The sequence below is a fragment of the Sus scrofa genome, chromosome Y (assembly GCF_000003025.6).
Source record: "Sus scrofa isolate TJ Tabasco breed Duroc chromosome Y, Sscrofa11.1, whole genome shotgun sequence".
Taxonomy (NCBI): domain Eukaryota; kingdom Metazoa; phylum Chordata; class Mammalia; order Artiodactyla; family Suidae; genus Sus; species Sus scrofa.
The window spans coordinates 1,300,680-1,324,398 of record NC_010462.3 but is presented as its reverse complement, the minus strand read 5'-3'; the positions used below and the strand labels follow the sequence as shown (position 1 = coordinate 1,324,398).

At 44.5% G+C, this 23,719-nt stretch overlaps 1 protein-coding gene across 1 annotated transcript in view; it reads left to right on the top strand.

Annotated features, from left to right (window-relative positions):
• The window catches only part of LOC110257942, a 33,241-nt gene continuing 23,149 nt past the window's right edge, over positions 13,628–23,719 (top strand). Inside the window, exons 1-3 of the mRNA XM_021080956.1 lie at positions 13,628–13,765; positions 13,888–13,919; positions 15,448–15,553. Of these exons, the coding sequence (XP_020936615.1) occupies positions 13,628–13,765; positions 13,888–13,919; positions 15,448–15,553 (276 nt within the window). The remainder of the gene's footprint in view (positions 13,766–13,887; positions 13,920–15,447; positions 15,554–23,719) is intronic.

The following is a 23,719-nucleotide window of genomic DNA, read 5'->3' as shown; positions in this document are numbered from 1 at the left end:
AGTCTCAGGGACCAAGAGCTCTGCCTCAAGAAACCACACTGCTTTTATTGTGTTCTTGATAATTCCATCAAGTGAGGAGGGGGCTGTAGGTTCAGAATATAGGTTTTTTAAAGTTATTTTAAAAGTCACACAGCTGGTTGCTGATTAAGCTTTTATTCTGACCTTTAGGCATTTAACAATCATTAGCATTTGAGGAAGCTTGGCGTCAGCTCTCTATGCGAAGCATCTGGAGAATCACTTGTTCCTCATTCTCCTTGCTGATGCATATCCTGCTAAAGACCCCTCATAAACCCCTTGGGGCCATGAGGCTCATCTTCCTCTTATTCTTAAGAGGACATATCATGCTGTGTTAAAGGCGTGCCAATCTGCACAGGTCCCCATGCCTAGACCAGTGCATTATGTCCCCATTCAGCTGACCCCATGAATAACTTGTGCCTTTAGGTCTTTGTTCTTAAGCTTAAGTCCTTTGCCAGCACTGCGACTGTTTTCCAAGCAGGAGTACAGGGTAAAGTAAAGCAGGACAAGATGGAGTTTTTAGTATAGAAAATAGAAACAGAGAGGCTGAGAAAGATGGCACAAACATGTCTCCCGACACTGAGGGTGAGGATGGGTCTTGGAGCAAAGAAGCACGTGACAAGTGCATGCTCGGACACACACACACACACACACACACACACCCCACTTCCACATTTTACTTATTACCTGTCAGCCTTAAAGAGGGCAGTCCTGCCCTTGGTGACTCTGTGAATGACCTTAGAGGACCTTACGCTGAGTGAAGGAAGCCCATAACAGATGCCCGCGTGCTACAGGATCTCACCTCTGTGTGGACACTAACAGGGGCACACCCAGAAGCACAGACAGGGTCCAGCAGTGCTCACCCAGGCCTGGGGCTGTGGGAATGAGGAGCCTTCTTTCAAAGGGTACAAAGTGTCAGTTGCACTTGAAGAGAAGGTTTTGTAGGTTCAAGAGATCTCACGAGCCACATGCACCTCTGGGAAGATGGGGAAACCGAGGGATGGGTTAGATGCATCCATAACCCTGACTGTGGTGATGGCATTATACAGGCATCTGTCTACATCCAGTCTCCTTGAATTGTACACATTGCCATGTGTGCAGTTCTTTGCACAGCAGCGCTGTGAGAAATGGTGACACGGTACAGGGTGAGAGAATAAGTGAGAATTGTTTCAGTGTAACTAGGTTGTGGGTAACACTTGAAAAATTTTTTTGATTATTGACATTACAATGATGTTGCAATTTTGTGTCAATTTCCGCTGTACAGCATAGTGACCTTGTCATACATATATATACACTCTTTCTCTCATACTCTCCTCCATCATGGTCTATCCCAAGAAACAGGATAGGGTTCCCTGCCCTGTAGCATAGGACCTCATGGCTTATCCATTCTCTTGCATTGTTTGCATCTACGAACCCCAAATTCCCCATCAGTTCCACTCGCTCCCCCTCCCCCTTGGCAACCACACGTCTGGGCTCCATGTCTTTGTGTCTGTTTCTGTTCTGTAGAGAGGTTCATTTGTGCCCTTTATTAGATTCTGGATACAAGTGATATCATACGGTATTTGTCTTTGTCTTTCTAACTTATTTCACTTAGTATGAGAATCTCTAGTTGCAACCATGTTGCTGTAGATGGCATTATTTCATTCTTTTTTATGGCTGAGTAGTATTCCATTGTATGTATGTACTACATCTTCTTAATCCATTTATCTGTCAATGGACATTTAGGTTTCCATATCTTAGCTATTGTGAATAGTACTGCACTGAACACAGGGGTGCATGTATCTTTTTCAAAGAAAGGTTTATCCGGATATATGCCTAGGAGTGGGATTGCTGGATCTTATGGTAGTTGTATATTTAGTTTTCTGAGAAACCTCCATACTGTTCTCCATAGTGGTTGCACCAGTTTATATTCCCACCAACAGTGTAGAAGGGTTCCTTTTTTCCACACCCTCTCCAGGATTCGTTATTTGTAGACTTTTTGATGATGGCTATTCCAACTAGTGTAAGGTGGTACCTCATAGTAGTTTTGATGTGCATTTCAGATTTGCATTAATAACTAATGATATTGAGCATTTTTTCATGTGCCTACTATAGCCCTCTGTATGTCTTTTTTTGGAGAAGTGTCTTTTTAGGTCTTGTGCCCATTTTTTGATTGGGTTTTTGTTGTTGTTACTGGGTTGTATGAATTGTTTGAGTATCTTGTCGATTGCTTTGTTTGCAGCTATTTGCTCCCATTCCATAGGTTGTCTTTTCACTTTTTTTTTTATGGTTTCCTTTGTTGTCCAAAAGCTTGTAAGTTTGATTAGGTGTGGGTAACATTTTAAATATTGTTCTGCTGACGTTTAAAGATTGCTTTGGTTAGAATCCTTGGCGCTTCATACCCTGCCCTGATGAAAATAAAGACAGATTGTGGAGTGAATGACAAATTCTCCATGCATGGGCTCAAAGGAAAAGAGTACCTGTCTAAATACTTAAAAGTAGAAATATAAGAATCAAGCATATGCCATTCCTAGTAAACTAAAATACAGTACCCAGATCTGGAGAATTGAGATTTTTTTTTTTTTAATCACCTGAAAGTTCAGTGGAAAAGTAATGAATCCCAGTCTCAGTCAGTGAAGGTTTTCTAAGACAAAAGTCTCATAAAATTGAGACTATTATGGGCTTCTGTCTGGGGAGGATGAATTAGAGACACACCATCTTCCCACAGATAGCACAGGAGGTTTCCTGCCTAAAATCTTGGCCCCAATTCTGGGGAAGATGATCTACCCTAGAAAACGCCCTCTTTTTTTATTTTTCTTTTTAGGGTCACCCCTGCAGCACATGGAAGTTCCCCGGCTAGGGATTAAATCCGAGCTGCAGCTGTCAGCCTACACCACTGCCAGAGCAACACCAGATCCGAGCTGCATCTGGGACCTACAGTACAGCTTGTGGCAACACCAGATCCTTAACCCAATGAGCGAGGTTAGGGATCGAATCCCCCCATCCTCATGGACGCTACGTCGGGGTCTTGACTTGAGCCACAGCGAGAACTCCCTCTCCTAGGAAACTCTTAAGCACCGGGCGGTGCAAGTTTAGCCAGAACAGACACGTCCTGTGTGATGACAGAACTTAAGGTATCAGGGGCTGTGAACCAGTAAAGCAGTGCTGCAGTTGCTTTGCCCCCACGCCCTGCAAACTCACATCTCTGATAGAATCTTCCTTCCTGACTGCCGCTTAGATAGTCCCACAGAAGGAATTGCCAGACTGAAGACTGACTCACTTGCCAAAAGCCATAAAGCACCTGCAGAGGAAAAAACACTGTGATCAAAGGCTGCAAGCACCGAGGTCCCGTGTGCGAAAGCCTCCACAAACTTTGAGTTATCTTACACAGGTTATTAAAATACCTATATTGTGCAAAGACAAGAATCCCAGTGATTTTTGCATTTACCGCTCTTCTCCCTGGTTGATGAATCAGTATTTAATTCCTGTTCCGAGACGGTGCTGTCTTTATGCCTAGAACCTTGTATAACACCTTCTAGAGGAGGACAAGCTCTGACCTGGCTCATCTTCAGAAGGTGCTTTTCTGTGTTTGGCTTCTTGCTCTTCTGTGTAAGCATCACGATCCACCTTGAGCTGTAAAGGAAGATGCATGTAGGTGCTGGCATCTTTCATCATGCGACGACATGTTCACAGTGTTTTGGAAGGAGCCAGTCTTTCCTGAGACAGATTTCTCTCTGCGCATCACAAGGAAACCAGTGGGGAATTTATAAAGGTGCTAATAACAGAGGGTCTTCTTACGATCCTATTGTGTATTTCATGGCGTATCTGTTTTCGATATTGTGCAGTGTGCTGTCTTATCACTCTTGTGTTTTATCTCATTTGTTAGCTGTTTATATACACACGTATCCAATATATAAGCAGGTATTCTTATACACACATATGCAGATAGAGGTATGCCTGAGGGCACACATTGTATGTGAAGTTAGCATATATTACTTCATAGATATGCATCAGATGTAGTTAACTCTGTGGTGTGGTTTTGATTTTTTTTTTTTTTTTTTTTTGGCTTTTTTGGGCCACATCTGCCACCTATGGATGTTCCCAGGCTAGGGGTCAAATGAGAGATGCAGCTGCTGGCTGACACCACAGCCACAGCAACTCAGGATCCAAACCTCACCTTTGACCTGCACCTCAGCTCATGGCAACACTGGCTCGTTAACCCACGGAGCAAGGCCAGGGATTGAACTCATGTCCTTATGGATACTAGTCCCTGAGCCAATGGGAACTCCTAGCTCTGTTTTTGATGCTGAAGGACCCCTTTTGATAAACAAATACAAATTATCTTTTTAAAATTACACATTGTAACTCTTTGTTGCTGGTCTAGAAGTCTTTTGTAAGATTCAGTGCTTTTCACTAAGTAAAAACCCTGTTAGAAGGCAAATAGAAATAGACCTCCAGCTGAAACATCTGCGGAAAATTGCTGAGCCATCCGGGGGCAGAGACGGTGGCCTCAAGAGTCTAAAAAAAGTACTTTTCTCTGATGAGGGCAGCGAGTACAAAATGAAATGCTCTGTCACAGGAAATAAATGGTTGGATGGTAGCCATTCAGTGGAAAGTAAAACTGATGGAAGCTAGGAGTGCGTTCTCTGCAGAAGTGCCAAGGTTGAAGTTGGAAGCCCTTGAGAAATATCTGTCTTTCCCAGTAAATGCGTCTTCTTGTTCAGACTTAATCTTTAGCCGGGCTCCCCTCGATTGTACGCAGTGCCACCAAAACATAAGTTTTTAGTCCGCCTAATTCAGTCATTCTAATGAGCGGTGTTAAAATAACTGTATTCTGAGGATTGTTTCTATTCCTGTCCTAAAGGTCCCTTAATTGACTTCTTCTTCCTCCCTCTGGGTACAAAACTGCCAGAAAGAAGAGCTGACATCAAAATGCCATGGAAAAAGAGTAAATACGGGATTGGGAATGAAAATAAAAATAGACGCACTTGAATTTCATGGATGTTAGTTCTGTGAGGGCAGATCCTCCTCTGCAGCGTTTAGAGTTCCCAGTCTGAGTGTCTGATTCGGAAAAGCACTATTTAGACTTGTCTTTCATGTAAAACACACACACACACACACACACACACACACACGCATATATACCAGTGGGTCATTCTGTGTCATTCTGTTTGTGCAGCATTTGGTCGAGAATCTGTACATTCCTGAGGAAGAAGGGTTTTGTTTTATTCTTCTGTTTGCTAAATCGCCTGTTGGAGCTTTCTCTTTCATTCAGTAGTTAGGTGCTCAGTGCTTGTCTTGGAATACTTTTTAAAAGTATACAGTTCATCTACAAGTTTTAAAAATAATTTCACGTTATTATATTAACCCCTTGATGGTGACATTGAAACCTGTGAGCAGTTGTAGCATTTTGGCTAATTTGCACCACAAACTTTCAAGGTGAAAATTATATTTTTCTTTCTATCCTTCTTACATTATGGGTTAAAAGATTTATAACCAGATATTTTCTGATATGGGTAGAAGTGACAACTTGAATTATCACCCCAAACTATTTTACAGTACAAATATAGCATTTCACTATAAACAGACTTTTTTCCCATAATGTTTTTGCTTGATAGTTATTACATGCTGCTCAACGTAATGTAATTTATCAATTTATTACTTGTGTTTTTAAGTTGTAAGCATACGTTCTATTTCATCTGACTTTTTTTTTTTTTTTTTTTGTCCTTTTACGACCGCACCCACCACATATGGAGGTTCCCAGGCCAGGGGTCTAATTTGAGCTGTAGCCACTGGCCCACACCAGAGACACAGCAACGTGGGATCCGAGCCTCCTCTGCGACCTACACCACAGCTCATGGCAACACCAGATCCTTAACCAACTGAGCGAGGCCGGGGATTGAACCCGAAACCTCATGGTTCCTAGTGGGATTCGTTAACCACTGAGCCACGACGGGAACGCCTCATCTGACTTTTTACCACTTCAGTCTCTGAGAAGAATTTTCTCCCAGAAACAAAGAAGGTAAGAGAATCCTTGGATTTGTAAAAACCTACCAATTCTAAGGCAAGGCAAGAGGAGAAAAAATGCTGTCATTGATAAATAACGTTTCCTTATGTTCTGTCAATTTTTCCTTCAGAATCTTACGCAGAATCTTTTTAAGTTCTTAGCTGGGCTGGCAGTGTTAGCACTCCCTAATGTTTTGGCAATTAATTATCGTTCCTTCCCAGGCTGGAGATTTCCGCCTTTTGCAATGATGTGTGACCTTTCCACAAAGAGCCAGTTCTTACTATTGTTGATTTAATTACACAGATGAACTTTAACTGCTGATGGGTGTTGCTTCAGCCATGCGATGCAAAAGTAGCTGCCTCTTACGTTTTAAACATCAAACCTGGCAGAATCCATTTGTGTTCCTGTTGTTTTTCTTGATAGGATGCTAGGACTTTTTCCTCCTCTTCCTCCTGCTTCTCTTTCTTCCTACTGTTGTAATTGTTATTTTTATTGAGAATGACGTGCTTCTTAGATTTAGACATACCACTTTAGGCCTTCTTGAACCATTTATGTCTGTTTTAAAAGATGGGAATCACCACAAGCAAAGTCGACTGTCACCTCTGACACGTGAAATGAGAAATTTCATTCAGTAATTTATTCCTTTTGGTCAACACTTGCTTTTTGTCTTGAAGCCAATTAAGCATTTTTACGTAATCTAAATTCTTTTTCTATCAAAGGGAAAACACATCTGGAAAAAAGAGGGCAGACAATGGCTATCCTGAAAGATAATCAGTACTTAAATACTGTTGATCTTAACACTCGACACTTGGAGATTTTTTTTTTTTTTATTTGAAGTATAGTTGATTTACAGTGTTGCATTCATTGCTGGTGTACAGCAAAGTGATGCATTGATAATAATAAAGAATAGTGTTCATTTTCTTATCCATTATCCCAGGATATTGAATATAGTTTTTCTCTGTGGTATGCAGCAGGACCTTGTTTATTCATTCTGTGTATAAGAGTTTACATCTGCTCCTCCCAACTCCCAATCTACACCTCCCCACCCCCCCTCCCCCTTAGCAACCACAAGTCTCTTCTCTATGTCTGTGACTCTGTTTCCATTTTGGAACTAAGTTCATTTGTGTTATGTTTTAGATGCCACATATAAGCAATCTCATGTCATTTACCTTTCTCTAACTTACTTCACTTAGTATGATAATCTCTAGGTCCATCCATGTTACTGCTAATGGCATTATTTCATTCTTTTTCATGGCTGGTGTTTGTAAGGAACACATCTTTGTTATCCATTCATCTGCTGATGGACACTTAGGTTGCTTCCATGTCTTGACTCTCGGGAATAGTGTTGCTGTGAACATTGGGGTGCGTGGATCTTTTTGAATTAGTTTTCCTCTTTTCTGGATACATGCCCAGGAGTGGGATTGCTGGATTCAGTGGTAATTCTCTTTTTAGTTTTCTGAAGCCCCCTCTATACTGTTTTCCATTAGGGGCTGCACCCACTGAAATTGCCACCAACAGACCGTTGGAGATTTTGAATACCCTTGAGTCGCTGTGTAGACGTATTTAACATGCACGTATGTTAGAGTTTGGCTGGCATAAACCCATGTTCTAACCATGATCGTCACAGCCCTGACTCAGTGTCATGACAGTATGAAAGAACACAGAGTTTACGGAGTCACAGTGTTGCTTTGACGGATGCCCTAGGGGAATAACAAGGGCCTGAGCTTGGTCATCAGGGTCCCCCATCGGCCAGGCTCATCATAACAAACAAAACAAAGACAAAACCAAAACCTCCAGCACATCACAGCTGGTGTAGAAAGAAGGGGATGAGGCTGTGTTGAGCATCCCAGCCCCCTGCGGCATTTGCTCTTTCTCTTTGGATTTTGAAACTGTGTTCATTCTTCATCCTTATTGCCCTGTAACAGGTCCATCCTGATTTCTGAAAGTGGCTCTTTTCAAATCTGCTCAGGCACAATTGGTTCTTTAGTCCATTGGGGGATTATTCCATGTGTATCTTTTTTGGAGGGTGGAGAGAGGGAGGGAGAGGGGGAGAGAGAGAGGAAGGGGAGAGAGAGAAGGGGAGGGAGGAAGGGGGGAGAGAAAGAGAGAGGAGAGAGAGGGAGGGAGAGGGGGAGAGAAGGGGAGAGAGGGAGGAAGGGGAGGGAGAGAAGGGGAGGGAGGAACAGGGAGAGAGAGAGAGAGGGGGGAGGGAGAGGGGGAGAGAGAGGAAGGGGAGAGAGAGAAGGGGAGGGAGGAAGGGGGGAGAGAAAGAGAGAGGAGAGAGAGGGAGGGAGAGGGGGAGAGAAGGGGAGAGAGGGAGGGAGGGGAGGGAGAGAAGGGGAGGGAGGAACAGGGAGAGAGAGAGAGAGGGGGGAGGGAGAGGGGGAGAGAGAGGAAGGGGAGAGAGAGAAGGGGAGGGAGGAAGGGGGGAGAGAAAGAGAGAGGAGAGAGAGGGAGGGAGAGGGGGAGAGAAGGGGAGAGAGGGAGGGAGGGGAGGGAGAGGAGGAGGCGAGAGAGGGAGGGAGAGAAGCGGAGAAAAGGAAGAGAGAAGAGGGGAGGGAAAGTAGATCAAGTGTTAAATAATGGTCTGTTGAATTTATTGCCAAAATTGTGTATTTTCACTTTGAATAGACCTTGACAGTTCTTCACGTCACCGACTCAGGAGACGTTGTATATGTGCGAAGGGGTCTTAAAAACACACTCAAAAAAAAATGGAGTTCCCGTCGTGGCGCAGTGATTAACGAATCCGACTAGGAACCATGAGGTTGCGGGTTCAGTCCCTGCCCTTGCTCAGTGGGTTAATGATCCGGCGTTGCCGTGAGCTGTGGTGTAGGTTGCAGACGCGGCTTGGATCCCGCGTTGCTGTGGCTCTGGCGTAGGCCGGTGGCTACAGCTCTGAAGACCCCTAGCCTGGGAACCTCCATATGCCGTGGGAGCGGCCCAAGAAATAGTAACAACAACAACAAAAAGACAAAAAAAAAAAAAAAAAAAACCACACTCAAAAAAAAAAAAAAAAAAAGTACTGAGAGTGGAGTCCAAAGAGTCTGCGCAGGTCCATCTGACTCTTGGATGTAAACAGATGGGTCACCTGGAAGGCAGAGCTGTAGAGAGAGTGTTCGAAGAAAACATTTCTAAAAATGGGGCGTCCTTGCGAGGCCAGGGTCTGTTTGAAGGGGAAAGGAACCAAGGAATGCACATTGGGACAGAAGTTTCAAAGAAAACGCTGACGTGTGGACCAGATAATGCCTCCTCCTTGGGGGCTCAGGCTGTTGGGGAACCTTTGTTGTTGGTGGTGGTGGTGGTGGTTTGTTTTTAAGAGCTTTTTCCCCAAATACATGTTATTGGAATATGGTTGAGTTACAAAGTTGTGTTTGAAGAGCAGGGCAAAGTGAATCAGTTGTATCTCCTTCCTTTTCAGATTCTTTTCCCACCTAGGTGATGGGACAATACTGAGTAGATTTCCCTGTGCTGTACAGCAGGTCCTTGCTGTTGATTTATTTGATACATAGTAGCATGTATATGTTCACAGCAAAGTTCTAATTGATCCCCCCCCCCCCCAGTTCCCCTTTGGTAACAGTTAAGTTCTGTTTCAACATCTTAAAGAGTCTGATTCTGTTTTGTAAGTTCTTTTGTGTCATTTTCTTTTGTATCATTTTCAATTCCACATGTTAGTGATCTCCTATAATACTTGCCTTTCTCTGTCTGACCCACTTCACTTGGGCTGACCATTTCTAGGTCCATCCGTGTTGCTGCAAAGGGCATCGTTTCCCTGGTAACTTTGGAAGGTAGAATAAGATGGCAGTTATAAATAGTAGGAAAGGCATGAACCCAAATTGGTGTATTGGATGGAGGGTCTGTGAACACAGGTAAGACAGGACGGATTCACTAGGAGATGGATTGGAAGCAGACAGTCTAGAAAGCTGCAGTAAATCCAAGATGCAGGTTCAATCTCCTGCTGTTTGTTTCATTCCTGAACTGTTAACAAGTTTTACCCAGAAAATACCAGGTACTTGAGATGAAGCCCAAATGATTAGCTTGTGTAGAGGGGAGAGCAGGTTAATAACATAATTGCATCGTCTGTATTCAATTTAATCATCTAATATGCATTTTCTTTCTTTCTGTAAAGTCATTTTTAAATTAGGTTTAACCTGTACCCTATCATTTGGAAATAATTAAAAGCGTCCTTCTCTGGAAATAATCAAATGGAGAACAAGGTTCCCAGGGAGAATTTCCTTGAGTCAGGTGCCCAGTTGACAGATCAAATCCAACCAATACAACGTTATGACCAAGGGCCTTGGGTCCCAAGATGGAAGGGGAGTTAAACATGGGAAAATCAATCCTTGTTTGTCTCTGTTAGTCCATGACCAGAATAAAGATGAAAGCCCATATAATCAGCTTAGTAGATGCAGAAAACAATGAAAAGAAAAAAAAAAACCCCAAAAAATGAAACTAAATAAAGCTTGCTGGGAGGAGTTCCCTGGTGGCTCAGTTGGTTAAGGACCTGGCATTGACTGTCCTGTGGCTCAAGTTTTATCTCTAGCCCCAGAACTTCTGCATGCTGCAGGCATGGCCAAAAACAAACAAACAAGCAACCAAAAAAAAAAAAAAAAAAGCCTCACTGGGAGAATGGTAAGCACGTTGCAGTATCCATATACCATGGTTATTATGCACCAAAAAAGAAAAGGTGAGAAAAATTCTGATGTCTGACTAGTGCGGATGACTCTCAGGCATTAGGTTGCCTGTGAGGAATCAGATACAAATCAGTGCCTGTTTGTGCATTGAGCTTAAGTTGCTATGAAGGTCAACAACAAGCAGAAAAAAAAGAAAAGAAAAGAAAAACTGATGAAACAAAACAAAGTCACCATCTTCAATCTTGGAAGGAGTGTGGGAGTTTTTTTTCTAGCGACAAATATTCGCCATCTCAACAGAGGTGACAGATTCGCAGGATCATCAGAACATCAAAGCCCACATTTCTGGTCTGCGTGTTTCACGCCGTCCCCTTCAGTCTCAGTAAGAAGTGAACAAGAAGATGCAACTCAAAAGTACGGGCACCGTGGACCTGAGGGGGGAAAAATGCAAGGACAGGCAGCGAGCATATCGCAGAGCTGCTCTCCTCCAATGAAGGTCTTTGACAGCCCATCCCCGGTCTCTGCAAAACCCATGTCTGTTTCTTTGAATCACAATACAACTATTTAATGGGAAAGTGTCCTCTTAAAGGACCCGCCTTGGATGCAGTTATTTATTCTTGGAGGGATGCTGGGGTTTTCTGCCTCCTCCTGGCACCCTTCACGCGGTTCCATGGCCTGCAGAGCAGTGCATGCATTAGTGCGTGTCTGAAAGCACAATCCAGGGAGTTCCTGTCGTGGCGCAGTGGTTAACGAATCCGACTAGGAACCATGAGGTTGCAGGTTCGGTCCCTGCCCTTGCTCAGTGGGTTAGCGATCCAGCGTTGCGGAGAGCTGTGGTGTAGGTTGCGGACGCGGCTCATATTCCGCGTTGCTGTGGCTCTGGCGTAGGCCGGCGGCTACAGCTCCGATTTGACCCCTAGCCTGGGAACCTCCGTATGCTGCGGGAGCGACTCAAGAAATAGCACACACACACACAAAAAGACAAAAAAAATAAAAGCATGATCCTCAAGTCAAGGAGGGAGAGCGTTGCCAAAATCTCGGCTGCCTCTGTGCACCGACGCCAAGTGGAAACGCAGAGACAGAGTTGGAGGAGACAGGAAAAAAGCAGCTTGAATGGCCAGGCAAAGAGGGGACACAGCAGGCTAGCACCTCCAGGACTGTGCCCCCCTGGAGGGCAGTGAGGGGGTCTTACAGTGTCGAGGAGCCGGGTGTGGTCTGCTTGGGGACATTTTCCTGATGGGTGGGCAGTGAGGTCATTGGGAGTCAGCATCATCCACCTTCTGGTTCCAACTCGTCTGGGGTCTCTGTGCTGGGGTCCCCTTCTCTTTCTGCCGCCAGACGTGATCAGTGCCCCGCAGGGTGCCGCGTCAGTGCCAGAGGGCCCCATTTCATTAGTCTGCCCTGTCAGATGCTGTGGGACTGGAGGTTGTGAGCCCTGAGGTCACTTATTACATAGGCTTCTCCTGCAGCAGGAGCTGCAGTGCTGGGAAGCCCTAGGAGGAGTCAGGACAGTATCAGTACTTCCTGGTGATGTTCCCAGGTTGTGACGAGGCCACCTCTTCTGAAGAAAGCCCTGGCATTGCAATGACCCCACCCAGCCCAGCCTCCTGGGGTCTATTCCTCCCCGTGTTGACACAATGAACTAGTCACGGCTCCCTTGTTCCCATAGTAATTCTTACATCAACTGGGAACAGAACGGTGGGCAAAGATGTGGATGTTTGGCTGTAGCTTTGGAGTGAGCACTTTGATATGTAATCTCCACTCCAGGAGTTCCCACTGGGGCTCAGCTGGTGAAGAACCCAACCTCGTGTCCGTGCAGATGCTGGTTCAATCCCTGGCCTTGCTCAGTGGGTTAAGGATCCGGTGTTGCCACAAGCTGTGGCGTAGGTCACAGAGGTAGCTTGGATGCTGTCTTGCTGTGGCTGTGGTGCAGGCCGACACCTGCAGCTCCAATTCCACCCCTAGCCTGGGAACTTCTCTATGCTGTGGATGTGCCCATAAAAAGACAAAACAAAACAAAACAAATCTCCAGTCCCGAATATTGTGTTAAAACTTCATTTACACTGCCTCTTGGATGGGTGGGAAAATGACATTTGTTCAGTCTGGAATCATTTGCCCTTTTTTCAGGTCCTCACCGGCTGGTGACTAGGAAAAAAAAAAAAAAAATCACCCATCTCTTTGACATGGTTTAACATCTTAGTGCGACTGTGCACTTCGAATAGTTTTCCTTGGGAAGAAACATCAAGACTGTCAGCCTTCTATCCCCTGCTTCTCGCCCAAGGATGCAGAGGAAAGGAAACCTTTGGAGTGTACGATACAGGCTGGGGCGGCGGAGATGGTTCTCTGGGCTCCGTGTTGGGGGCCCCGGGGTCCCGGGCACCGCCCTGTGTCCCTCTGGGGGCTGCTTGCTCTGCCCCTCCTCTCAGTTCGAGACCATCACTGGTGCTGTTCCTTCTTTGCTCTGTGCCTCATTCTGGCCGACATGCCCTGGCTGTGGGGACCACGATGGTGGTGACGCCACAGGCTGTACCCTCTGTTCATCTGATCTAGGAGCATCCCCCCTGCCCCCGCAATCGGCACCTGCCACTCCCTCATCCCCCATCTCTGGGCCTCTGCTCTGGAGTCCCGTGGTCCTGAGGGTGCAGGGAGGTGCCTCTGGACCCCAGAGTGTGCGAGAGGAGCCGTGAGAGCTTTGAGGGCTTTGTTATTTCAGCCGGGAATGCCTGGTGGAAATCTCTCGCCTTACCCCGCCTGCTCATTGCGCTGGGCCCTGCCGTGGAATTAGAAGGCATGTGGTTTCTTTCTCATTCACACACTGTCTTCTGAATTGTCGGATGTTGTGGGATCATTAGGGGAGGGTGAGACCGGAGTCAGAAGGAAACAGTTCCTACATGTCCGTTTCCCTCCAGGACTCTGGTCACTCAGCTCCATTTGGGTGGAGCTGAGTGGGTCCGGAGGGGTGTCCCTCGTTTGCATAGCAAGGGGAGGCGGGGAGGGAATGACCGGAGAAGGCAGTGCATTGACTGGGTTCCCGTGCTTTTGGTGCTGTTCAGAAATGTGCACAAGTCACTTCATCTGGGTAGAACTGAACGTGCCTCAAATGGCACTGGGAAGGGTGTTCTTCTCCACGGCGTCCGTACGCTGACTTGCTTACGAAACACAGAAGGCGGTGAAGTATATGTCACGCCTTAGGATTCGCCAGCTCTGTCTGGCATGCTGCTTTATTTCTGACTTTCAGTGAGCCTTGTTGGGTTACAGCTGGCAGCCTCTCGGCAGCAGCCCTTGTCCAGGTAAAGGACATCTCTGAGAATACCTCTTAGGTTCTGTCTGAGTCTCTGCGGTTTGAAGTCAGCTCCACATTGCATCTTCCTTTAAGGATACTAACGGGAGGGAAGTGAGGATTATTTGTGGTCCTCAATTGATCTCGAGTACAATGGAAATGAGCTCACTTTGGCATTCCCCATTGTGGCTCAGTGGGTTAAGAACCCAACAGAGTATCCATGAGGATGCGGGTTCAATCCCTGGCCTCGCGCATTGGGTTAAGGATCCGGCATTGCCTGAGCTGTGATGTAGGTTGCAGATGGGGCTTGGATTCTGCATGGCTGTGCCTGTGGTATAGACCTGCAGCTGCAGCTCCAGTTTGATGCCTAGCCTGGGAACGTCCATATGCCGCAGGTGTGGCCCTAAGAAGAAAAATAAAAAGGAAAAAAAACAAAAGAAATGTCTATCTTTTTCTTTTCCTTTTAATTTTAGTACATGTTTCTTAACCATAATTTATTTTTTTAGGAAATCTCTTTATTACAGCTATCCTAAAATGTGCACCTAAAAAGGGATTGTTTTTATTTTGTATTCTGACGGTTACACTTGACCTGAATCGTAATTCGACATTCATAGTAACATATTTTGAGACATTTTGAAAAATATTTATTTTCCATTTTCTACAATCATAACCTTGTTGACAGGCTTTCAATTTGGGAAGCAGATCTTAACGTTTTAGTGAACAGAATACAGATGAATTGTCGGATTCTCAAGGACATAGCTTGCTAGTGTATATTTTCTCTTTAAGGGGGAAAAGAAGAAAAAACATAAAAACTCAGCATGCATCAGACTCCTTTTTTAGACCTCTGAATAATGCCAGTACACTCTTCGCTTTCATTTTTCCTTTAAAATGTCATCCAACACTGATCTCTGTTAAAAGTGTGTAATTGTGATTTTGGTTAACGTTTAGAAGACATTTTCCTTTCTTGGGTGAACACACTTTATTGACCTTGATGAAATTCAAGTAAAAAGTTATTTTCAGAGATCAAAACATAGACTAATGTAAAAGATACCCTGTATTTTCCAATCAGAAATTGGGGCTTCAAATAAGGTAATGAGCCCATTGCAGTCCCAATTATGACTTATCAGTATATTGGAGAAGATCAATATTTTTGCTCCAAGTAGAGATTTGTATCCCGTTCAAGAAACGTATTTTTGTTAGACTATTAGGAAGAGAAAGAGGTGACTGTTTTTTAGTCACATGCACATTTACCCTACATATTCCAAGTTTTCCACTGTCACAGTATTTTAATGACTCAGAAAAGAAACACCTCTTGTATTCTTGGTTTTCAGAAAGTGATAAACTTTACATGTATGTTACATATACACACACACAGTTTTTAAAGTTCAGCTCCCTTGCCCATCTGTCCATAGAAGTGGCAACATCCCTGGCTTTGTGATGGTAAATTGAGGATTACGCCTTGCCCTTATGACGTGCTTCTAAGAAATTATTCTCAGCAGCTTTTGCAGCGGCTGTGGAATTCTCCGTTTCTGATACAGAACCTGGGTCCAGGTCCTTGTAAAGGAAAGACACACGTCCGTGGACGCACAGCTGTCTTTTGACACCAGTGGGCAATCCGTCCGCGCATGGGATTCAGGTGGTCGCGTAAAAGTGCTTACGTCTGGTCTTCACACACCTTTCTCTCGACGGAGGTCTCATCACTCAACAATGGTTTGTGAAAGAAGCAGCAAGTAAAACTTTGACTGTTTTTTCTTTATGTATTGAATGAATGAATTGCTTGATTCCCAAAATAATTACTGAATACCCAGCTACAGGTCCAGGCTTCACATATACATCTTTTAGCATCAATCTAATAGGCAGTAGATAGTAGAAGAAATAACTGGTACATTAGAAAGTACTACAACAGGAGTTCCTGTCGTGGCTCAGCGGTAACAAAGCCAACTAGTGTCCATGAGGTTGCAAGTTTGATCCCTGGCCTTGCTCAGTGGGTTAAGGATCTGGCGTTGCTGTGAGCTGCGATGTAGGTTTCAGAAGTGGCTTGGATCCGGTGTTGCTGTGGCTGTGGCATAGCCTGCAGCTGCAGCTGCAGCTCCAGTGCGGCCCCTAGCTTGGAAACTTCCACATACTCGTGATGTGGCCCCAAAAAAGCAAAAAAGAAAGATGTAGAACATCAGAACAGCCATCCCTGCAGGTCACAGGGAAAGGCATTATGTGTGCTTACTGCCCTGAACTGTCCCCTTCCAATTTGTGAAGATTTGTGTACACTGTATGTTATATGTATTTGCCCACAATATAAAAAAGATTGGAGAAAAGCGGGGTGCATTCAAAAGACTCTTGCTTCTGTAGTTCAGTCTCATACAAAAGGCTTTTCTGTTTCCTACCAGCTCTGCTTGAAAGCAAGACTTGAAATGAAAAACTGTTTCCCAGTGACTTAAGAGTATTCCAGAGCAAAGCACAACTATATACACAAGCACATCCTGCACCCACTAAGGCAACATGTACAAAGACTGGTATCTAAGGAAGTATTGCTAACATGTAAACAAGGAGAAAAAAAGAATGGCCAATAATGTAGAGGAAACAGATCAATACATAAAAACAGACCAAAAAGTAACATAGATTATAGACTTAATAATAGAGAAAAGCATTCAATATTCCTTAATAAATATATCCATAATTTTAAGAAGGTACCCAAAGGCAAGAGCCTCCAAAAGAAGGGCAAGAAAATGATAAAACAAACAGTAGTTGCCTTCGTGGCTCAGCAGTAACAAACCTGTCTAGTATCCATGAGGTTGCAGGTTCGATCCCTGGCTTTGCTCAGTAGGTTAAGGATCTGGCATTGCCATGAACTGTGGGGTAGGTCACACATGTGACTCAGATCCAGTGTTGCTGTGGCTGTGGTGTAGGCCGGCACCTATAGCTCTGGTTGGACCTGTAGCCTGGCAACTTCCATATACCATGGGTGCAGCCCTAAAACAAAGACATAAAAACAGAATTGATCTTCTAGAGTCAGAAGATACACCCTCTGAGATAAAGGTTATATTGAAAGGACGCAGGTGGACACTGAAAAAGAAAAGAAGAGGGAACTTAAAAAAAAAAAGGAAGCTATCCTAAATTGAAACATCAAGATTAAAATGACTGATTAAAAAGAGAACGGGATCCGGTGAACTGAAACTAAGACAACTTTGAGCAGAATAATATGCATGCAATTAGGATTCCAGAGACAGTGGAAGGGAAGAAATTTAAATGAGTAATGCTGATTCCCCCCCTTTTTTTAAATGCCGAACCCACAGAGTATGGAAGTTTCCAGGCAGGCATTGATTCTGAGCTGCAGCTGCAACCATGCTGGATCCTTTAAACCCACTACACGAGGCTGGGCATCAAACCTGCACCTCTTTAGTGACCTGAGCTATTGCAATCAGATTCTTAACTCACTGCTTCGTAGTGGGAGCTCCTTGTTTTTTCCCCCAAAATTTAATGATGCCTGTAAACCCACAGTTTCAAAAAAATGTCCAGTGAATGTGGAATGGAAGAAAACTGAGCAGAATGAAAGCAAGGAGCATTATAATCATACGTCTGTAAACCAGTAATAAAGAGATTTTTAAAAGGGAGGCAGTGCAAGAAGATTTTCCCTACAGAGGCACAAATATAGGGATGACCACATGTTTGCTTTTAGAAACAGTGCAAGCCAGGAAAGAGTGGAGCCCCAGCCCTCAGGAACGGAAAGATCCCTTCATGCTGGAATTTTAAATTGAATGGAAATTTCTTTGAAAAATGAAATGGAGGCACGGACTTGTTCAGACACACGGAAGGTGAGAAAGTCTTTGCAGCAGAGCAGTCGAACCAGAGATGCGAAAGATTCTTAGGAACCGCAGGGCAGTTGCAGCAGTGAAGGGGCTCTCCAGAGCACTGAGGAGCGTCTTAAGTGACACAGACTGTAGACACAGAGGAATGGGCATTCCTTCACACTCTGAGATAGTTGGCAGATGAGCGAAAACAAACCCTTCTGTGGTTCACGCAGTTAATTGCATACGGAGAAGTAGAAAGTGTAGCAGCAGTAGCACCAAGCTTGGAAGTGTATACTGTTACAAGATTTTGACAGCATAAGAACAACAAAATATAATCATAGTTGCCAATAGACTGGGATAAGGGACATGAGCCGTTAAATATGTGTGAAGTGACCACTAAAGAAATTTCTAAAAAAAAAAAGTTAACAGATAATGAAGAGAAACAGAAATAATCCAAAAGAAGGCAAAAAAGGAAAAATGTAATAAAGAATACAGAGAAAGGAGTTCCCATTGTGGCTCAGTGGTTAACGAATCCGAGTAGGAACCATGAGGTTGTGGGTTCGGTCCCTGCCCTTGCTCAGTGGGTTAACGATCCGGTGTTGTTGTGAGCTGTGGTGTAGGTTGCAGATGCGGCTCAGATCCTGCATTGCCGTGGCTGTGGCGTAGGCTGGCAGCTACAGCTCTGATTCGACCCCTAGCTTGGGAACCTCCATATGCCACGGGAGCGGCCCAAGAAATGGCAAAAAGACAAAATAAATAAATAAATAAATAAATAAACAGAGAAAACAAATAGGAAGAAGTTCCATTAAACCCTGCATGTCAGTCATCATATCACATAGACGTGATCTAAATGCTTCCATTAAAAGGCAGAGAGGGAGTTCCCGTCGTGGCTCATTGGTAACAAGCCCGACTAGTATCCATGCAGACCTGGGTTAGATCCCTGGCCTTACTCGGGGGCTAAAGGATTCAGCATTGCCTTGCGCTGTGGTGCAGGTCGCAGATGTGGCTGGGGTCCCACGTTGCTGTGGCTGGGGTCCAGACCGGCAGCTGTAGCTCCAATTCGACCCCTAGCCTGGGAACATCCATATGCCCCAGGTGTGACCCTAAAGAGACCAAAAAAAAAAAAAAAAAAAAAGAAAGAAAAGGCAGAGAGATCAAATTGGAAAGAACAAGATCCAACTATGAGCTGCCCATAAAAACACACTTTGAAAATATAGATGGGTTAAAATAACAGGTGGGAGAAGGTGTGTCATGGAAATACTGATTCAGAGAAAACTGGAGGGGGCCCTCTTAGTACGGAGCCTGTTTTCGGAGCAAGGGTAGATGAGAGAGAAAGAGCCTCTGTTAACAAGGAGGTATCGCTCCCTTCGTCCAAAGAACACAACCATCCTAAATGGCTGTGGACGTCATAACGGAGCTTTAAAAGCCAGGATGCAGAAATGGATGTGTAAAGAAGCAGCACCTCATCCATAAATATGGTCTGAATTTTCAAAACCTCTCTCTCAAGTTTTTTTTTTTTTTTTTATTTTCCCACTGTACAGCAAGGGGGTCAGGTTATCCTTACATGTATACATTGCAATTGCAGTTTTTTCCCCCACCCTTTCTTCTATTGCAACATGAGTATCTAGACATAGTTCTCAATGCTATTCAGCAGGATCTCCTTGTAAATCTATTCTAGGTTGTGTCCGATAAGCCCAAGCTCCCGATCCCTCCCACTCCCTTCCCCTCCTCAAACCAGCACCCAGAAAATCGGTGAGGGTAAAGGAATCCTGAGCAAAACCGTGGACATTTGTAGAACACTCAACCTCAGCAGAATAGGCATGCTTCTTATGTGCACGTGGGCCATTCATGAAGAGAGGCAATACATGGCTCATGAAGCGTTTTGGTTTAAAATAGTTTATATCATACGGGTTCTCTGTGACAAAGGAATTAAAGGAGCAGTTGATTACATCTGCATATTCCAACAGTGAGTGGCACGCGTCTAAGGAATATGTATTCATGCATTCTTAACCAAGAAATGAGGTGTTTTTTGACTGTGTCCATGGCACATAAAAATTCCTGTGCAAGGGCTTGAACCTGCAGTACAGCTGGGACCAAGCCAAAGCAGGGACTACTCAGGATCCTTAACCCACTGTGCCACAAGGGAGTGCCAACGTTAGGATGTTCGGCATGGAATGAAAATACAAATACGGTATATCGGAAGCTGACAGCTAGGTTTATTTTATGGATTGTGGGGATGGTAACGCAGGTGGACAGAAACCACATTATCTACATTCATTACCTTTGTCACTTTTTAAAAATGCACTCAGTAGATCTCAATAAAGCTGGAAAAAAATTTTCGTTTTGCTAGGAAAAAAATATGTAGGTTGCTGCGCCATGGGAAATTATAGGGATATTTATGAGTAACCTTTAGGACAGAAGACTGTCTTCATTTTGTACTCGAAGAAACTAGGACGTCAACCAGATGTAAGCAGAAAAAGGGAAATAATACCCATCAAAGCGGAAACCATGACGTAGCAAACAGATAAAGCAGAGCACCTGTCAAGGACACCAGAGGGAGCGCTTTAAGATCAATAGCATTCCTCAGCCAGTGGCCGAGTTGGAAACAGTGTACCAATAACAGAAATGAAAGAGCTGTTATCACTCCCATCTGCAGGCCTTTAAAAGATAAGGGAAAGTAAAAACAAGTATATGGAAATTAATCCGATAGCTATAGGACTAGCTGTAAACTTTCCTGAAAAGGAGAGACTCCCACCTTTGGCTCAAGAAGAAATAGGTAACCAGAATGGCCATGTAGGTTATTAAATACATTGAGGTGGTTCTTAAAAGCCTTTCTGCCAAGAAATCACCAGGCTCAGGTGGCTTCCCTGGAGAATTCGCCTGAGCTTTTAGTACATAAAAATATAAAATTCTACACAAATTATGGCAGAAACTGTGGAAGAAGAGGAAGCATTGAAAATCGCCTTCTCTAAGGGTTAAATGTACCCTAATACCGAAAACAGACCAAATAGCACCGTTAGAAAAAAAGTGCTGCAGGGAGTTCCTGTTGAGGCACAGCGGTAAGGAACGAGACTGGGATCCAGGAGGATGCAGCTTCGATCCCCGGCCTCGCTCGCTGGGTCAGGGATCCCGTGTTGCTGTGGCTGTGGTGTAGGCTGGCAGCTGCAGCTCTAATTCGACCCCTAGCCTGCCCGGGAGCTTCCATGTGCTGTTTTGAGTGTGGTCCTCAAAAGAAAAAAATAATAAAAAGTGCTACTGAAAAATATCATAATCATAATTGCAAAGTTCTTTAAAAATACTGTCTAAATGAATCCACACCATATATATATATATATATATATATATGCCAGCACTGTGTCCTCTCTCTAGTACTCTGTGTTATATAACATTTCACCATGACAAAGGGTATCCAAAGGATAATTCATGGTAAAAGACTAAATTTTCCCCCGTAAGATAGGGTCCTAAAGTTGTTCATATATATATATATATTTTAGCATTTCTTTACAATGCTTTTTTTCCCCTTTCAGTGACAGTTTCATTTAACTGTACTTAAGCTTATAAATGAACCCGTCACACTGGCACTCTTATGATATGGCAGAATTCAAAGCATCTTTCCTCAAAGACTAGGGTGAGGCACAAATGAGGGGTCATAGTAAAAGGGCAGAGGAATTCAGTGAAGCACATGGCGGGGTAAAACCCCTTCACCTGAACAGGTGAAGCCTCCCATTCCCAGAAAAAAGGAATACTCCTTCATCACACACCTTTGTACTTTTTCTTTTCCATGTTGGTACATTTGCTTCCTATTCTTGAGGGTTAGATTCCCAGTCTTAAAGATAGCCCCCAAATAGAATTCTATCCAGTCGTCTATAGCCAGACATCTCTTATCATGTTGTCCATGGACAAAGCCAGTGCTCCTCAAGCCTCTGGAGTTTCCGGTGCTGGACAGCAGGACCTCTTTGCTTATCCATTCTCAGTGTCACAGTTTGCATCTACAAACCCCAAACTCCCCGTCCATCCTGCTCCCTCCCCCTTCTCCCTTGGCAACCCCAAGTCTGTTCTCCATATAGGTTCATCTGTGCCCTGTTTTAGATTCCAGACATATGTGGTATCACATGGCATTTGTCTTTCTCTTTCTGACTTGGCTTAATATGACAATCTCTAGTTGCATCCATGTTGCTGCCTTGTTTTGTCCTTTTTTATGGCTGAGTCGTATTCCATTGTATGGCGATTCTATTATTCCCTCTCCATCTGGGCAGTGACTGTTACTTTTCTAGGATTCTTCTTCTGCTAGGGTTGTGTTTCTCTGCCTTGATAACCTGCTCTTCCTTATGCCTTCTGTGCCAATTCAGGGATGGGCATGGGAGGGTATCACTGGAGTCTCTTTACCATGCTTTTAACGTCTCTCGTAACTTTAGTGATATTGCTGCTCTAATCCTCATATCAGCGTAGGGAATCTTCTACTGTAATTACCACTGCTGGAAGTTTACCAGTTTTACTGGCAGTTTGGTTTCTCTTGCTTTATGTATGGTTTCTGTTTTCTGTTTTGTCAAATTCTCCCTTGATCTTTCTTATTTCTCTCCCCTGCTTTATTCCTCTCCTCACGCCAGAAGCTGAGGACACTGATTAGGGATTTTTCTTCTTTTCCAGTACGGGACTAAGTGCTGTTTGTGCATCTCATGCCTGGAAGATGTGCCCTTTTTCCACCCTTTTTCCTGTTCAGCCACCCCGCAGCATACGGAGTTCCCTGGCCAGGAATCAGGAATCAGGAATCAGACTCGAGCCCCACTTGCGACCTACGCTGCAGCTTTCGCAATGCCAGAGCGTTTACCCCACTGTGCTGGGCCGGGGATCGAACCTGTGTCCTGCTGCTGCAGAGACCCTGCCGATCCACTTGCACCGCAGCGGGAACGCCATGGGATGTGCTTTTAAAGGCGTGCAGTTCAGAACAAATACTTACTTCCTTTGTGACCTTTTCTTTGGCCCACAGAAGTGTGTTACTCATTCTCAAATGCTTTCGGATTCTCCAGATAGCTTTCTGCCCACGACTTCAAGATTGATCCTCCCGTGGACAGAAAATGTCCTGTGTGTGCCTTCAATACTTTAGCCCAGGTTACAGCCCTCCCTGACACATGCTCTGAGCTCCCCCGAGTAACGTGCCTCCGGCTTCCGACTTGTGGGGGCCTCTCCTCTAAGTGTGTGAGTTCTCGTTGGTGGGGCGTAGGCTTTCCGCCGTCTTGTTTAAATCTGACCTCATCTCTGCACCTTATCGGGCAACCACGGATAGAAAGGGATGAAGACGGCTACCCTCTTTGTGGATCTGTTTCTCCCTGAAAAAGCTCTTTAAAGTTTTTCTTCCCGTGCTTTGAAACTCTGCGGTTACTTGTACATCTTCTGAGGATTGTATATCCTATTGAAGAAAAGACCCAATGTCATTATGAAACGATCCTGTTTATTCAGGCTAACAGTCCCCTTTATAAAATTTGCTTTGAGGACTTCGCTCATGATGCAGTGGGTTAAGGATCCGGCATTGTCCCTGCTGTAGCTTGGGTCCCTGCTGTGGCATGGGTTTGATCCGTGCCCTAGGAACTTCTGCATCCTGCAGGTGCAGCTAAAAAAAAAAAAAATTACTTTGATATTGACTGACTTTTTATTTTTTTAAATCTTTTGAGGGCTGCTCTCGTGGCATATGAAAGTTCCCAGGCTAGGGATCGAATCTGAGCCACATCTGCGACCCACACACCACAGCTCACCGCAGTGCACAGCACCACCGGATCCTTAACCCACTGAGCAAGGCCAGGGATCGAACCCGTATCCTCATGGATCCTGGTCGGGTTCATTACCGCTGCGCCACAACAGGAACTCCAGTGTTGACTTGCTTTCTAAGAACATTTTCAGGGCTTATCTATTTCCTTTCTTCTTTGTTTAGCCTATTCACACATTTGTACCTCACAGGGGTTTCTTTACAAGGTATATGAGTGAGTCTTGCCTTTCGGTGCAGCATGCCAGTATCTGTCCTTTAATCGGG